Source organism: Lycorma delicatula, chromosome 1 (genome assembly GCF_047948215.1).
Source record: "Lycorma delicatula isolate Av1 chromosome 1, ASM4794821v1, whole genome shotgun sequence".
In the NCBI taxonomy this organism is placed as follows: Eukaryota; Metazoa; Arthropoda; class Insecta; order Hemiptera; family Fulgoridae; genus Lycorma; species Lycorma delicatula.
Window position 1 is genome coordinate 360279992 of NC_134455.1, and position 17429 is coordinate 360297420.

Here is a 17429-nt window from a genome sequence, read left to right on the forward strand (position 1 = left end):
CTGTCAGTTGGTGTTTGTACAAAGCATACATTGTACTTATAATACGGTATGCGTCTTTCTTTTACTAAATTTTCAAGAAAAGTACGGCATTACTTTCAAAAGTTGTGAGGGGGGTTGTAAAATTAATGTTCTTTATTTTTGAGTTATAAGGAGTACAGAAATACCATTTACTTAAATTGTGGTTTCCTCAATATATATCAATTTAAAGGTCTATGTATAAAATTTTGTGACTCAAAAATCTCCAGAAATTTTACATCATTTTAATTGAAATTTAGATATGCTATAGCAGTGTATCTGAAGTTGTGCATGTGAAAATTTGATGATGATTTGGTTGAGGCATTCTTTAATTACACTTAATTTAAAGTCACAAAAATTTGAGTGGGGCATGTTAGAAGCATGGCTCGTTATGATGCTGCAAGTTGGAGAGAAACAAAATAAAATAATGAAAAGTTGATCATCTTTTGCATAACTGCACAAGTTATTTTTAGATTGTTATAGTTTTTAAGGCATTTAAAAAATTAATGCCCCCCCCCCCCCATAGTTTGCGTTGTATGTCCTGAAAATGATAACATTTGTCTACTATTTTCCATAGAGGTGATTTTTCACAAACTGCACTAACCAGTTTTTCATTATCAATATTCATGTAAAATATGTAAAAATAATAACAATAAAATATTATAATTTAAATAGAAAAATGAATTTATGACATCAGGCAGACAATTAAAATCAGGTTGAAATAAATGTAGTGTACTACAAGAGGTAAATCTGAATTACAGTGAATCTGGATTTGTCACTTCTTGCCTGTTGTGTCCAGTTGCTGCACATAGTCAGCTGCTCAAGGTTGCTTGCAGTGATGCGGTTTCCCAGCACTCTTTGCATTGGGATCAGACATACGTACTCACGTGACCTTTTAGTTGCTCATAGTCAATTTCAGTGGTCGAGTGGCACAAAACAACTTACTTGAACAGTTGAAAATAAATAAATACTTTCACCCAATACCTAATAGTATTCTTAACAGTCAAAGCAACACAGTACACGTTACTGACATTAGTAAACGTATGATTTGTTTTAACACTGAAAAAAAATATATAGTTAAAAGGAGTTTTTTAATATGTATACAACTTAATTTAATTATAATAAAATGTTTTTTTTCCTTAAAATTTAAGGAATCAAAAACAAAACTTATATAGTTTTTTTTTCTGATCGAAGTTTGTTGTCTAATTTTTCATTCAATTTACATTAGTGTGAGCATTATATGTATTCACTGTCAGAGAATGAAATTAAAAAAAATGTTACACTTTATACTAAAAATAAGAACTTTATCTTAAAATAAGAATGATTGCCTTTTAATACAATACCATTAACCTAATTCAATGAACTACTCACTCAATACAAGTGAAAATATTCAGTACAGATGAAAATGTTTGGTTGGACTGATCCAACCAAAACTTTGGACAGACTATCAATAGCTATAAAAAAAAGGATATCAAACTACCAATACTGTTAATAGAACATGCTGGCAGTGCAGTCATGTAATTGCCCAATGAGTTTTCAATACTTAAATTGAATCAGAAAGTTGGAAATACATAAATACTTAGAATTATGAAAAGTGGTTAAAACAAGATTAATACCAAACTTTCCACCTTCATTCAGTTTTGATAATCAATAATAACCTACACAGAAAATTAATCAGGTTATGAATTCTAACAGCAAAAATTAAGCACAAATAGTGGAATTGCTAAAATATACGCTCTGCTATGTATCCTGACAAACTGTAAAGGAAGTAAGTTCACAAAATATTAAAAATGACACCATAACATCCTAAACTTAACTCAATTGAGTTGATTAGTAAGAAAATGTAAAATTACACCATATAGAAAAATCTGTTTCATAAGCCAAAGGTAAATGGAGTTAAATAAATGTTTGATCAAAGCTTTTCTAAACTAGTTAAATAAATGTTTGATCAAAGCTTTTCTAAACTATCTGCTAACTATTGGAAGAATTGGCAAAAATTATTTATAAATTGAAAATAAATACTAATAAATCTAAAGATTTATATCAAGCATTGGCTAAACAAACAAAATTAACTGAGCAAGCATTGCAGACTAAACATGGTTGTATTTGTGTATGTGTGTGTGTGTTTAGTACAACATACCTCTTCATCAACAAGTTTCTGAAGTATTTCACTGATACTTCATCATCCTAGCTCCCATCCTGCTTAACATAACTGCTGTCTGTTATTGTTGATAAACTCTTCTGTATATTCAAATCAAATTAATCTTTTGAACATGTTGAATACAGACTATGTAAACATACACAAACACATACTCACAAAGTCTAGTCAATGTTTGTATTAGAATGCAAATAAAAAATAATTGCAGGTATATCACTTGATCAAACATTCATAAAAAACTTATCCTCTTTGTTGGTGACTAATAATGCAAGTCTGGTATATATTCAAATCACATTCTCTTTTTCCCACAAAGATATAGATCTATACTCAACACGTTTAGTTGAATTAAGGGAGTAGCACACACAAAACTGATGATTGACTTTCTTATGCGAGTTTATAACTACTATTCACAATAAAAACATTCTATTCATAAAAATATTATCTTTGTGATAACATTCATTTAGATTATGAATTATTAAATGGAAAAGTTGAGCTAAAATTTATATTATACCTCATTGGCACTACAATTATTAATCTCCATAATAGTTGCACTGAATAGTCTTATAGTAACATTGTATGCATATTTTTTTTCGTAAATCAATATCCAAATTTCATATAATATTAATTCATGAAGCAACATGTAATTACACAAAAATGAAATTACATCTTGCTGATTATTTATAGTAAAAACATATGCATGTACAATAAATTCCTATATTAAAATGTAAAATAATGAAAACTTAACCATGAACAGAAACATAGAATGTATTTCCAGCCCAATTTTACATAAAAATATATTGCTCATATATGCTTTCTATTTTGAATATGACTGGCCAAACTATTATATTATACTTCAAGAACACTTTAGAACTTTAAAATACTATTGTTACCTCTAAACTAATATTATACTACAGTAAACTAATCATGTTCTAATATGTTCATACAGAAAGGTTGAAGATGACAGAATATTTCTGAAAAATTATGTATACACACACGCTCGTTCAACATCATGGCTATTAGGTTTTGGTTTAGGAATTTATCTATATAAATTTAGAAATAATCCATCACCTATATCTAGAGTAAGTAAAAACAATTTTTCATGTCCACTTATACAGTGAAGCCTCTGATAAAAATCCAGCTAGTATTTTTCAATAAAATATAGTTACACATGATTTTTTTAAATGAAAAGTACATAAAATTTTATTTCATTAAAAACTTCTGATATTTTTTCATACTTTTTTTTGTTATTATTGAACTATTATTCATCGTATAAATTTTTTTACATTGAGAGGTTAGTAATTATTAATAAATCAGTTATTAATTATAAAAAAAATCAGTTAATATTTATAATAAAAAAGAAGATGAAGTCTGGTTTAAACCAATGTGCCTATCTCTTCTAAGATCCAAATATTTCTTAATTAAAATTTCATTTGGCTATAACTCTGAAATCAATGAAAATAAGTACCACTTATGATGTATATCATTAAAAAGCTCTCAGTGATGGCTTACTACTGCAGTTAAGAAAACGTCCAAATGGATTTTGGACTTTTTTGGATACTTATGGTTCAGTCAATTGCAATCAAAAGAGAAGGTGCACAATTAATGTTACAATAGTCCTAAATCCAAAATTTCAACATTCTATGGCTAATTGTTTTTGAGTTACGCGAGATGCATACATACGTGCAGAGTCATGCTGAAACTAGTTGAAATGGATTCAGGGATGATCAAAATTAATATTTCTATTGAAGTCTAAAAACCGAAATTTTTCATGATCACAATACTTCCCTTACTTTGTACAAGGAAGTAAAAAGCCACACACCTGTATAAATCACCAGCTGTTCAATTCTGGAAATCCTTTAATTATTTTAAAAATTACAGCATTGAGCAAATCTACTCAGAAAATTCCTTCATTAATTTTGGTTAATCAAGATATTTGTATGTTTTGTATCTAAATTATATTTCCAGTTACATATGTAACCCATAACTATTTAAAAAAAACTTTAAAGTTTATCTATATTTCAATTAACGTACAAAATTTCACATCTTTCAAGGTCTTTACCTCAAATTCCAAGAAAAACTTTCTCTCCACTCTTTGTGGTCTACTTATTTGTTATTCATAGGTTTCACTTTTTACAAAAACCAACATATTAGTCTCAAAATCTCCATAATGAAACTCTCTGTAATAATAATAAGTAGTGGAACCTAGAGTTTTGTAAAACAGAGCTTTGAATGTTTATGTAAATGTTTGAATAATATATTGTATAATCATCATATTTTTATTTATGTTGTAACATAAATATTCTGTAAAATTTATAAATCATGAAATGTTATGTGACATTACCAAAATATTTTTGAGACACTATTTTAGCCTCCTGGAATCACCATCAGGTATTACTTCAGAGGATGAATGAGGATGATGTGTATGAGTGAGTGTAAATGAAGTGTAGTCTTCTTATACAGTCTCAGTTCGACCATTCTTGAGATGTGTGGTTAATTGAAACCCAACCACCAAAGAACACCAGTATCCACAATCTAGTATTCAAATCTGTAAAAATGGAACTGCCTTTACTAGGATTTGAACGTTGGAACTCTTGACTTCAAAATCAGCTGATTTGCAAAGACCCGTTCACCACTTGACCAACCCAGTGGGTTGGTCTAGTGGAGGGGACTGAAGTTAGGGGTTATTTTCTACCAGATTAGGGGTCCTGATTACCCAGTCAACTAGTACAAAGTCCTTTTTCCTGATATAACACAGGTTGGTAAATTATTTATCAGGTGATATAAAAGTTTAATCAGCTGATTTCATTTACTCAGCAAAAGCTTCATATTTGTTAGATACTGACAGTATTTTCACATGTTCAGTGAAAATTTTTAATTTTTGCAATGCCTTGTTTAAATGGCAGACACAAACAAACTAGTATTCGATTGAAGAAAAACTTGCTAGTGTTTGGGTGCATGAGCATACAAATGAAAATGAAAACTATACGTTCATAAAAAATAGATTCATTCAGCATTTTGGTAAAGAAGCTCCATCAGTACTAGTAACATTCCGAATGTGAAAAAAGCCTTTTCCACTAGGTTACTCCTCAACTGAAACTCTGGACATCCTGCCAGTTGATTTAATAGCTCTGATATTCTTGAAAAATTTTGTTTAAATCTTGTTTTCTCTTCTTCAACCAGAAAAAGGTCTTCAGATCCAAATATTCCCCATTCAGCTTCAAAATATAATGAAAAAATCTTGGGCTTAAACCCTTTAAGCCTGCTCCTATTAATGAGCTTTCAAGTCTCTAAGCTGGGTTAAAGTGTATACTAAATATTATGCTTGGGGTTTACAACTTGGATGAACTACACTCATAAGAACAGAACTATTTGTAAGCTAGTACAAGTTATTTAAAAATAATAAAAAATGTAATAATTATCTTCAAATGGAATGAATTTATATAGAATTTGTGAAAATTTACCTTCCCAAATTTTTAGACCTACAAACATTTTTAAGGTTTGAAATCAAAAGAAAATAAATAATTTACTAATTTAATTTTGAAAATTATTATCCATTGCAATTTTCTATCAACTTGAAAACGGACACATTATATTTTCATGGAAATATGATTGTAGAATAAATATTTGAATAAAATAATACGATGATTATTAAGGCTGGATACAATACACTGTGGATTATTTTAATACTAATAATAGTAATAACACTACATAACATTCACATACGTTCTTTGAATAATATTCTGTGAATAATATTAATAACAGTAAAAATAATAATAAAAAATTACCCATATATTTTGTTTTTCCAGAAGACAATAATTTTGGGATGGTTTTTATCTGGTATTGCATTCTTTAGTGTAATATTTACAATATTACCTTTTCAAAAGGAAACGCATAAATATGACCCAATTTATGACACATTATACAAGTCTACACACAGACATATCTGGGCTTTAGCATCATGTTGGCTCATATTTGCTTGTGCAACTGGACATGGTGGTATGAAATAATTAATTATAATATTATAGTTATTTAATCTTTTAGAGTAAAAAGAGTAAAATTTTAATTATCAAAATATATGCTATTCATAAGCAATTAACTTTCACAAATTAGTAAATTTTATAGATGTTTCCAAGTATATTTTTTTTTAATAATTCTGATTTTATGAAATTATATTTATTTACATTTTTTATTAATTGTTTCAGTAGAAAAGTTTAAAAAAACTGAACAATGTAAGTATGTGTCTGAATATATAGTTAAATAATTACTTTTAATTTTTTTTTTGAGATCACACTCTTTCAGCTATGCTGACTGCCCAATTTTACAATAAAGAAATATTTAATCCGTATGCAAACTTAATAAACACGTAATAAAATATTTAATTAACAAAAGTTATAAAAAAATAAACAATTTGGGTGGAATTTATAAAATTAAATGTAATGGTTGTGATAGCATTTATATAAGAAAAAAAAATTGATCCTTTAAAACTAGATTTCTTCAACATTATAGAAATTACAAAAATAGTAAATTAAGTTTATCTATTATTGCAGGCTATCTAATAAGCAATAAACATTCTGTTTCTGATATTAACAGAAATTTAGAAATATTCAAAATTAATAAAGGTGATACAAGATCAAATACATTAGAAAAATATTATATACGAGGTCTGTAAATAAAGTAATGAGACTGGTTCAGAAAAATTTTTGTTTACAATCCTATTATACATGGACTCAACCACCTTTGAAATATTTCCCTTGGGAAACCACGCAACACTTCAAATGGTTTTCCCACTCCTCATAGCAGTGTTGAAACTCAGAAACTGTAATATCCTTCAGATGGTCAGTCACATTATTTTTTATGTTTTCTACTATTACAAAATTTCCTTTGAAATGTTTTTTTAAAGTTGGGAATATGAAAAAGTCGCAGGGACTCAAGTCAGGTGAATAAGGTGGTTGAGGAACTACAGGAATATTTTTCTTTGCCAGAAATATATTAATGGAGAGTACAGTGTGACAAGGTGCATTGTCATGATGTAGCATCCAGTTGTCTTTGATGACTGGTCTCACACAGGCAACTCTTTTCTGCAGTCTTCCAAGAATTTCTCAGTAAACATATTGATTTTCAGTCTGTCCTGTAGGCAAAAACTTCTTACGGACAATGCAATTACTACTGAAGAAACAAATTGCATATAGCATGGTTTTGATTTTTGATTTGCTCATTTTTGCTTTTTTGGGACATGATAAGTTTGAAGCCACTCCTTGTTTTGGCATTTTGTTTCAGGATCGTACTCAAATATCCAAGATTCATCACCAGTAATAACATTTTTTTTAGAAAATCAGGATCAGTTTCAATTTGCCCTAGAAGATTGCAGCACACTTCCATCCTGTTGTTTTTCTGTTCAACAGTGACTTTTTTGGGAACAATTTTGCAAATACTTTTTTCATGTCCAATTCGTTTGTCAAAATTTTATGGACTGTGGTATGGTTCAAATTCAATTTTTCTGCAATCATTCTGACAGTTAATTGCTGGTTGTACCATATCAAGTCTGATTCGCTCAACATTGACATCAGTTTTTGATATTAAAGGCCTTCCAGAGCGTGGATTGTCTGCAACTAATTTCTACCCATCTGAAAATGCCTTAAACCACCAAAAAACTTGGGCTCATGACAGAGCGTCTCATGTGGCAACAATAAACTAAACATATTAATACCTAATATAAATCAGCTGTTCATATAACCATACATTTACTAATAACTTTACAGTGTTGCCAGTTTGGTTGCCAAAAAAACTAGTATCATTACTTTATTTACAAACCTTGTACATAAGTTCAGACAAGATTTCAATTTGATAAAACAACATATAGTATTTGAGATAGATAGTCTTATAAAAACTGCGATAGATAAAAGAACTCATATAATAAATCAACATGCAATTTTCATTATAATACTACAGTAAAGTAACAGGTATGACACCTTGTACATTTTTTAGTTTAGTATTTTTAATATGCTGTTTAATTAAATATTTCAATCATGACAGGATGGAGATCGTGTGAAAGTACTTTCATGGTAGGATATGTCTCATCTCAATATTCTGTAGTTGGTAGTTTATATTAATAGAATTTAGAATATAATTTAACTATACAGAGGAATAATATGTATCTTAAAAAGATTAATTTCAGTAAAATAATATATATATATATATATTTATAAATGCAAAAGTCTGTCTGCAACAGCATCGCGCAAGAACCAATGATTGATTGCTTTCAAACAGTCAGGATAAATTCAAGTTATCCCAGGAAAGGTTTTGAACCATTTCTCAAGGCCCTAGCCTCTTTGAGGGTTAAGATATTAAAGATATCCATTGAAGAAAAAAAATTAATTTTTTTACTTCATTGTCTTCTTTCTTTTTCTTGTTTTAGCCTCTGGTAACTACCATTCAGATAATACTTCAGAGGATGATATGTATGAATCATATCATACATATCATCCTACAATGAAGTAGGATCATATGTAGGATCATGTAGGATATCATCCTACATGACTACAATGAAGTGTAGTCTTGTACAGTCTCAGTTCAACCATTCCTGAGATGTGTGGTTAATTGAAACCCAACCACCAAAGAAGGTATCCACAATCTAGTATTCAAATCCGTGTAAAAATAACTTACTTTACTAGGACCTGAACACTGGAATTCTCGTCTTCCGAATCAGCTGATTTGGGAAGACGCGTTCACCACTAGACCAACCTGGTGGGTTTATTTCATTATCTAATTGCTATGATCATGGCAGCAGAAATATAATGAAGTAAACAGATTAACTTTTTTTTTTTTAATGAATATCAATAAAATTTTTAATACTCTCACAACCATGAGGATAACAAATGCATAGGGTGTCCAGGGGGCAAAGATCCCCGGCAGATAGTTGGGTAAGCAAAGTGAGCCCTGACCGGCTAGTTAAACCAAATTTGGAACATTTATTAGTCAGTAACTGAGGAAAAATATTGTGAGTGTATATTCATGCTGCGGAAGAAGTGAGGGGTGAGAAGCTTTTTAACATTAAAAAAAAGTTAAAATTCTGGAATATTTCGGAATTTTAAATAATTTAAATATTTGGGAATATTCTAGAATGATTTTGACTATTTTTGGCTGGCCACTTTCATGCGTACGTTCTAAGATGTTCCTATTTTTTTATTGTCAATGATCTCAGCAGGATTAATTAAATTAAAAAAAATTAAAATTGGATCAAATTAAATTGTACATATTTATATAGTTGCATTAGTTATTGTATTGAGTATTGTTTGAAAGTTTAAAATATTTGCTCTTTCTTCCAACACGTCATGTTTTCATTCAAACCATAATGTAAGGTAATAAACAGGCTAGATTTGAAAAGGTAAAATCAACAAGAAGGAATGCAAAGAAAATTTATATCTGTTATGGAATGTTAGTGACAATTTTTTTTAAATAGTAGTGGATGGGCCTTTGAAGAAATTATGACCCTGAGCAACACCAGGAATATTAGCTAGTATGTAATATATATATATATTTTATATATAAAACACACAAGTTCATTATTTAGGGAATGTAGTGGTGCAATAAATATGAGGAATTAATCTACATTTTAACATTAATTAAGAGTATCTTGGAACAATTCTGACAGTTGGAAATATGTGAGTTGATAATCAATAGCAATACAACAACAGTATTTCCATTGAAAAAAGCTGAATTTGATGACAAGTAAATGAGATTATATTGTTACTGTATTTGTAGGTTTTATGGTCCCTTCTAACTATAACAATTCAATCACAATAAACACTACATTTTTAATTATTAATCATAAATAGCTAACAAAAGACACATAAACCAATAATACATAAACAAGTTCTACTTAATTCATATTTTAATCATTATAATTGCTAGTTTAGCATAACACTTTTTGAAATTAAAAATAATTTGCATATCCCATATAAGTAATAATTAGTAAATAACTGTACTATGAATATTGTGGTTTATTTAATTTGTTTAAACTATGCTTAGTTATTGTAATTATTATTTATATCACGTATGTAGTAATTGATTATCTCACACATTCTCTCTCTCTCTCTCTCTCCATCTATCTATTTCTCTCTGTGTTGTGTTTGTTTCAGTTAAATCAAATTGTGTTTTAATACATTATTTTTTCAATTCACATAGCTTTTATAGGTTAATAATGTATACGTGGCCCAAATTATATTATTATGAGAAAAATAATTGCATTTTTTGCTGCTTTATAGAGCAGCAAATAATTGCTTTTGAAACACCTTCAAATGTTAAGAGTTGTTATGACATTCTCAGTAATAATCAGTAAACATCATAAACTGAAAAATCTACAAAAAAGAAGTTCAGCAAGCTTTAATAAACAGAATTATTATTTCAGCATATACACATGTATTAAAATTTATTCTATAATTTACTTTTTTCAGGTTTCCTCAATAAATTCCTTTCATGGGGTTCTGTATTCCAACCTTTAGGTCGCCTCTCTTATTGTATATATTTGACACATATATTAATTTTAGAACTACAAATGGGTGCACAAAGAATACCAACAAACTTTACTGATATGACACGGGTAAGATTTTAAAATATCTTGTTTGAGTGATTTGCTTTTAACATTAGATTAATTATTTTAAAAAATAATAACATTTAAAAATAAAAATTATAAAATATATAAAGATATGGAATATTAAACAATTTGTAATAAAAATAAATAAATAATAAGTAAATAAATAAGTAATAAAAATAAAATACTTTTAAAGTGAAATTAATGAATGATTTAATATTGACAAAATAATGCTACTGAACTTTGAAAAATAGCAGGTAGGATGACATTGTCAACCGCCTAAATTTTGCTTATAAGGAATATTTGACTGAAGGTGATATACAAAATTCTTAAAAATGAATATTATTACAGTAGCAATCAGCATCTGTAATAGACATGTGGAACTTTAGTGTAATTGTTATCCTAGCAGACAGCTATAAAACTGTTGGGTGTATATAAAATTTAGTATACAAGTAATTAATAAATTGAGTATACAAGTCTTGTGTGTGTGTGTGTGTGTGTATGTGTGTGTGTGTGTGTGTGTGTGTGTGTGTGTGTGTGTGTGTGTGTGTGTGTGTGTGTGTGTGTGTGTGTGTGTGTATGTGTGTATATATATATATATATATATACATTCATACCACATAATAAAACATTTAATAAGTAATAATATTTCTGATGTATACAATTTGAGTGGAATTTATAAAATCATATGTAATGAATGATTGTACCATATTTATTTTGGTAAGACCACTAGATCTTTTAAAACTAGATTCATGGAACATTTTTAGAAGTTATAAAAAAGGTAACTGGGTTTTTTGAATGTATCAGATCATTTGATTAAAATAAACACACAATATCAGATATTCAAATAAACTTAAAAATATTAAAAATTAAAAAATGTGATATGGGTAGTAATAACTGAGGGTTTTGACATTTTAGTAAGGTATTATATAAACATAAGAATAAATTTAATATGATCAAACTTCAGCCAGTATATGAGGATGACTGTATAATACAGGCTACAGTAGATAGTACCATTATTTGTTTTGATGATAGAGTAATTGAACTTTCAGTATGGTTAATAGAGTAAGTTCAGTGTAATGGTTGGCAAGTGATTTTGCTTTGCTTAGATTTTTGATTTTATTTTAAAAGACTTAATTTTTTAATTTTTATCTTTATTTCAATTATATTTTTACATTTTAATTTTAACTTAATTGATTTTAATTGATTAATCTTTATAATTTAATTTTTTTTATATTTTATGTTTTTTATCTCTTGTTTTGATAATATTTTACAAAAATTTTAATTTAAATAAAATTTAAAAAAAAAAAATATATAAGATTTTAAAGCATGATGTTAAATTTAATTTGAAGATTTTTAATAAAATTTAATTGGTTTAAAAATGGTCAGTTCATCTTAAGTGATTATTACTGTTATTTCAAGTATTCCATTATTTTATATCTAATTCTAATAAGTGACATTCCTTTTACATAATTTTTTATGTTTAATCCGTGAAGTTGACAGTACACAATATTTATTCTATAACTTTTATTCTTCTTATTTTCTTTGCTGTTGCCCATGACAGTCAGAATGACACTAATTTCTAATTAAAATTTTTGTAATTATCTATTAAATAAAATTGTATAAATATTGTATTTTTTTAAAAATATATATGGGATATATATATATATATATATATATATCCCAAAACAGAATGCACTTTTAAACAAAAATATAGTGAACACATAAAAGCCCTTCACAGCTACATAAAGTCAACATTCAGTAACCAAGTAATAGACAAAAGTCAGAAATCCACCAACATTGATAACAGATCCACAGAACATCAATATCACAAAAGAACCATATTTTAACATAATTGAATATTATTAAATATATAAGAAAAAACAAAAAGTTATATTAATAGGAACAACTAAAACACACACAGTTTTAACTACTTTCTTTATATGCATCTGGCAAATTAAGAAAAACTATCACCAACAGTAACATTATCTGAAGTCAAATTGAAAACAGCAATAAATTTGCTGAAATGTTTCAAACATAATTAAAAACATTTTGAAATAATTTTTTTCTAAAATAAAAACCATTTTATTACACAATTTGATTTAATATCATTATAGATTGTTTTAAGATTCTTTTATTATCATTTTTTTAATTATCCAATTAATAATGTGTAGTGAAATAAAAAAATAATGTTTTTGGATGATCTTACAGAATTATAAATTTTAATTGATACATTTCAATAGAGTAGTATTATTTACCATCGTCTTCTTAATTTTTTTTTTTTATGATATTTAAAATTTATTTTATTTTAATTAATTAAAAGATAGCATACATTAGTGCTAGGAATTTAAATTTTCTTTGGAATTAAGGATTGCTTTAAAATGAAATAAATACTTGTCCCAATGAATGTCAGTCCTAATTCTTTTATTTAATTTTGGGCCCATCAATTGTCTGAACCTCAAATTTTTTTGTTTTTGGACTTTTACTATGGAACAAATACATATGATTATACTGGTAAACAACAATGCAGTGATAAAAACAACACATTGATACAGATATAATGAATGATACCACCTTATTGATCAAAGGAAACATTTATGATCCACAGATTACTTAACACTCAACCATATTACCTGAAGATCACATTGTTAATTCAGCATTGTAATGTATCTTTCATAAACAAATGGTTGTAACTTACTGACTCATTCCAGTGTAAAATAATTAAAGTCAATATAATAATAACAAACACAAGATATATCACATTAAAATGACAAAGTAAAATAAACAAGATCGCAATAAACAAGAGATAAATAGTAAAAATTGAAAAACACGATTGCCAAAAAAAAACATTGCTCTTTAACTTCGGATGATTAAAGTGCATGCAGGTGACAATTTTGTATACAATATAATATTTTTTCTAATTCTTTAAATTTATTTAAATACATATATATATATATATATGACACTTTTGATAATGTAAAGTTTCAACGCGGGGTCATACATTCAAATCAGTTCAGCTGTTGAGCTGCTACAGTGGAACAAACATACAGCTTACAAATACATTACACTCATTTTTGAGCAGTCTTGTAAAAGTAATAAAACTCACTGTGTTTTTTGCCATGTAATCTTTACAGCAAAAAACAAAACAAAATATCATGCACAAAACAGATTGATCCAGAAACAAATCTAATGCAGCGCTCTGACTGCAAAATTATCTAGATTGTACAAATAATATGCAGTTCAAAACAAATAAAAAAATGGATAAAAAAATTCCATAACACAATAGAATCAATATTTTCCAACTATCTCAAACAAATCACTAATAAACTAACATTAACAATCTACATGTGTAAATATTTTTCATAAACACAAAAAGGACTTCATTTTATTACATTATGAAATACTCATATATAATAATAACTAAATAAGTTATTTTGTTAGTTTTATAGAAATAGATTATAATGATGAAAGTTTCTGAAAGACACTAAAATTGAAAAATACTTTTTATTCTCCATTGTCCACTGAGCCATGGGTGAACATACAACAATTCTGCTTTGTTTAAACTACTCATAGTCTAACCTGAACTTATCTATTCAAATTACTTTAAATGTTTTGTATACTTATACCCAAGTGACGTCTGTTCAAATTATTAAGCTTCATCAAATGTAGGATTAATTTCTTATGTTTTTAGTAATATCTAATTGTATAAGTTATGTTATATTATTACAAATTAAACTTCTTCAGTAATGTGTTTTTAAATTTTCCTCAACAGGATATTTTGTTCAACAACTTGATAGCAGCCATCAATACCTCATGTTTACACCATTCAATCTAGGGATTTAGCTAAATTCAATGCAGTCTTCCCACTTTTTTCTTGTTTTATCTCTTCAAAATTTTTCTTCATCAAAATAAACCTTGTCTTTATAGAGGATAGACTAATCTTTTCAATGATACTTCTCTCACTCTGCACCCAACTGGATCCTAATTTAATCATAATAATTTTATAAAATTATACTACTTGAATATTTGAATTAGGTTATTCTTAAATATAATATTTTAAGTTATTCACCCTTTTAATTGTTGTATTGGGAATTGTGAAAGTAGTGCAGTAAAATAGTGTTTAAATATTTTTCCAAATTGTATTTTTGTGGTTTTAAAATAAATCTATAAAGATTATTGTAAATAAATATATTCAAATTAGAGAGCAACTTCATAAGATTAACAAACAGCTATGAACGGTTTTGCAATGAAGTCCTACTTGCATTTATTTTAGAACCATTTTCACTTGATTTGTTTTTTTTTATAAGTTAGATTATATTTTTTATATTAAAATAAAATGTAGCCGAGATTTTAAGTTACAAACAATTTAGTTTGAGAAAGTCTATTTTTTTTATTTTTCCCAAAAGCAGTACCAGAACGGTTTTCTGGCAGCAGTGGTACACTTCATATAAGCCAAAAATTATTTTTTCTAAGCATGAAAATAGGTACAAAAATTAAGAACTATAAATCATTATTAGAAATACTCAATATGTTATTCAAAATTTTTAATTAATCAATAAATTAATAAAAATAAAAAAATAACGTAGAATAAATTTAAACTGAATCTGTAAAATCGTTTTGAATATACAATGGTACAAAAAAATAGCTTCCTATTTACTTCCCAACTCCACATTTATAATGATGTTCTTTGTTTGCTCAATCTCGTAACATCTAAACCAACAAATTTTTTTCTCTATATTCCTTCCACATTATTTAATCTATTATAATTTTTTTTTGTCAGAAATTTGAATGTAAATTAAATGAAATCATTGACTATACAAAATTTGATAACTATAAATATCATAATTATAAATTGCCAATAATTTTTCTTTCTTTCAGATAACAACAGCATTTGGTGATATAATGGGATCAATATTATCAGCAGTATTATTATTCCTATTTTTTGAAGCACCTGGTTGTGCACTGGAAAGAGTTATGCTAGGTCCAGGTAAGTAGACCTATAACTTCAATCAAATAATGTGATTTCTTTACTGTCAACTGTATTTTATGGATAAATTTCCTGATCTCTGAAACTGTTTAACATTTGACTTGTGGTAGAATGGCTTATAGAATAATTCAGCAACCTACTGCTGGTTAGTCTTCAAGTAGTGTCCCTATACTTTCTAATAATACTGTACTTGTGAAGTTGTGTTTTTTTTTTATGAAGTGTGTTATAAACTTTTCTGGAAATTTGTGTAAAAAGCATATAAAACACTTCTAGTGTGGTATTTTATTAGTCATTAATTAGAGTGATATAACCCTTCTAATTTTGTTCAGCCATTCAGAAAATAAAAATAAAAAATAACTGCATGAAGTGCTGTTGAATTTCTAGATCTATTTATAACTAAATTGAAGTTAAGAATGGAAATTAAAATATAACCAATGCATTAAAATATGAGTCACATAAATTTAATGGCAGCCAAGAAACAGTAACAATTGTGAATTTAAAAAAACAAATAGAATACAATGTGTTGGAAACTGAAAACACTGGATGTCATTATTGTCTTGATGAATCAGCTAACTGTAAATGATGTACTAATATGTAACAACAATTAATAAGGTGCAAAACAAAACATTTCTAATCCTATTATTTAAATAATATTTAAAGTACTTAAAAAAGTATGTTATTAATTTCTATCAGAAAAAACATGACTACTAATCAGATATTTTAAAACTTAAAAATTTTAAAACATACACCAATCATTAGTAGTTGCAAAAACAGCATAACTTTACAAGAACAACATTTTTCTAGAGGCAAGTGAAAATTCGAATATTATTATATTTTAAATTGTTTAAAGTAACACTAAAAAGTCTAAATTAACAATATAAGTCTATAAGACTTATATAATGTGGATGGAAACAAATATGTGGTTCTTATTTTAACAAATGTTAGGAACCACAATAAAGAGCAAGTGACAAACTTATACAAATTTGATGGACAATATTCTACCTAGCACAATCAGTTGCTTCATCACTAGCTGTATAAGTATAGTTGCCACAGACTAAATATGTATTAGTGCAATGTCATCTATAAGTTAAATAAAAAGCTACATTCAACATTCAAGCTACATTTAAAAAGCTGGCATTCAAGTTATGCATGTTCAGGCTTTCAAGTGTTGAACTCCAGCTAACTTAATACTACTATTCCAATAAAAAATTTATTATTCTTAGGATTGTGTAATGAATTACATAAAGAATTGTGAAATGAGGGCTTATTGTTGTTACAATTGTACAATTTAAGAAATATACATGAGGTGTAAATCAAAAGTAAAGGTTGGTAGGTCGCTTTTTTAAAGTCACCACTATATTCTAAGCACTTTCTGAGAAATATTTTTTTAATATTTTACATATATAAATCATATATATTTTTCTTATTTATGTACGTATATAAATTGTCTGGGATCTCCACCACTGTTTCCTACTTCTTGAATTATTGACAACTAAGCGGATTCTTAAGTTAAAGGAAGACAGAGATGTCTCAACAATAAAAAGAAAACTTTTCTCCACAAAACAGAAGCTATGTTCTGTGCTAATAAGGTTCCCTTGAATTCTTTTACATTTTCCGATCATAAATAACGCACTGGATGAGTAGTTCTATGCACAACATTAATCTGAGGAATTGATGTT

The 17429-nt window shown here is 27.4% G+C and overlaps 1 protein-coding gene across 1 annotated transcript in view; it reads left to right on the forward strand.

Moving 5' to 3' along the window:
- Window positions 1–17429, forward strand: part of LOC142317926 (nose resistant to fluoxetine protein 6-like) — a 44272-nt gene that overhangs the window by 25590 nt on the left and 1253 nt on the right. The window contains exons 8-11 of the mRNA XM_075354464.1: window positions 3120–3252; window positions 5980–6169; window positions 10627–10772; window positions 15642–15750. Coding sequence (XP_075210579.1) covers window positions 3120–3252; window positions 5980–6169; window positions 10627–10772; window positions 15642–15750 — 578 coding nt within the window. The remainder of the gene's footprint in view (window positions 1–3119; window positions 3253–5979; window positions 6170–10626; window positions 10773–15641; window positions 15751–17429) is intronic.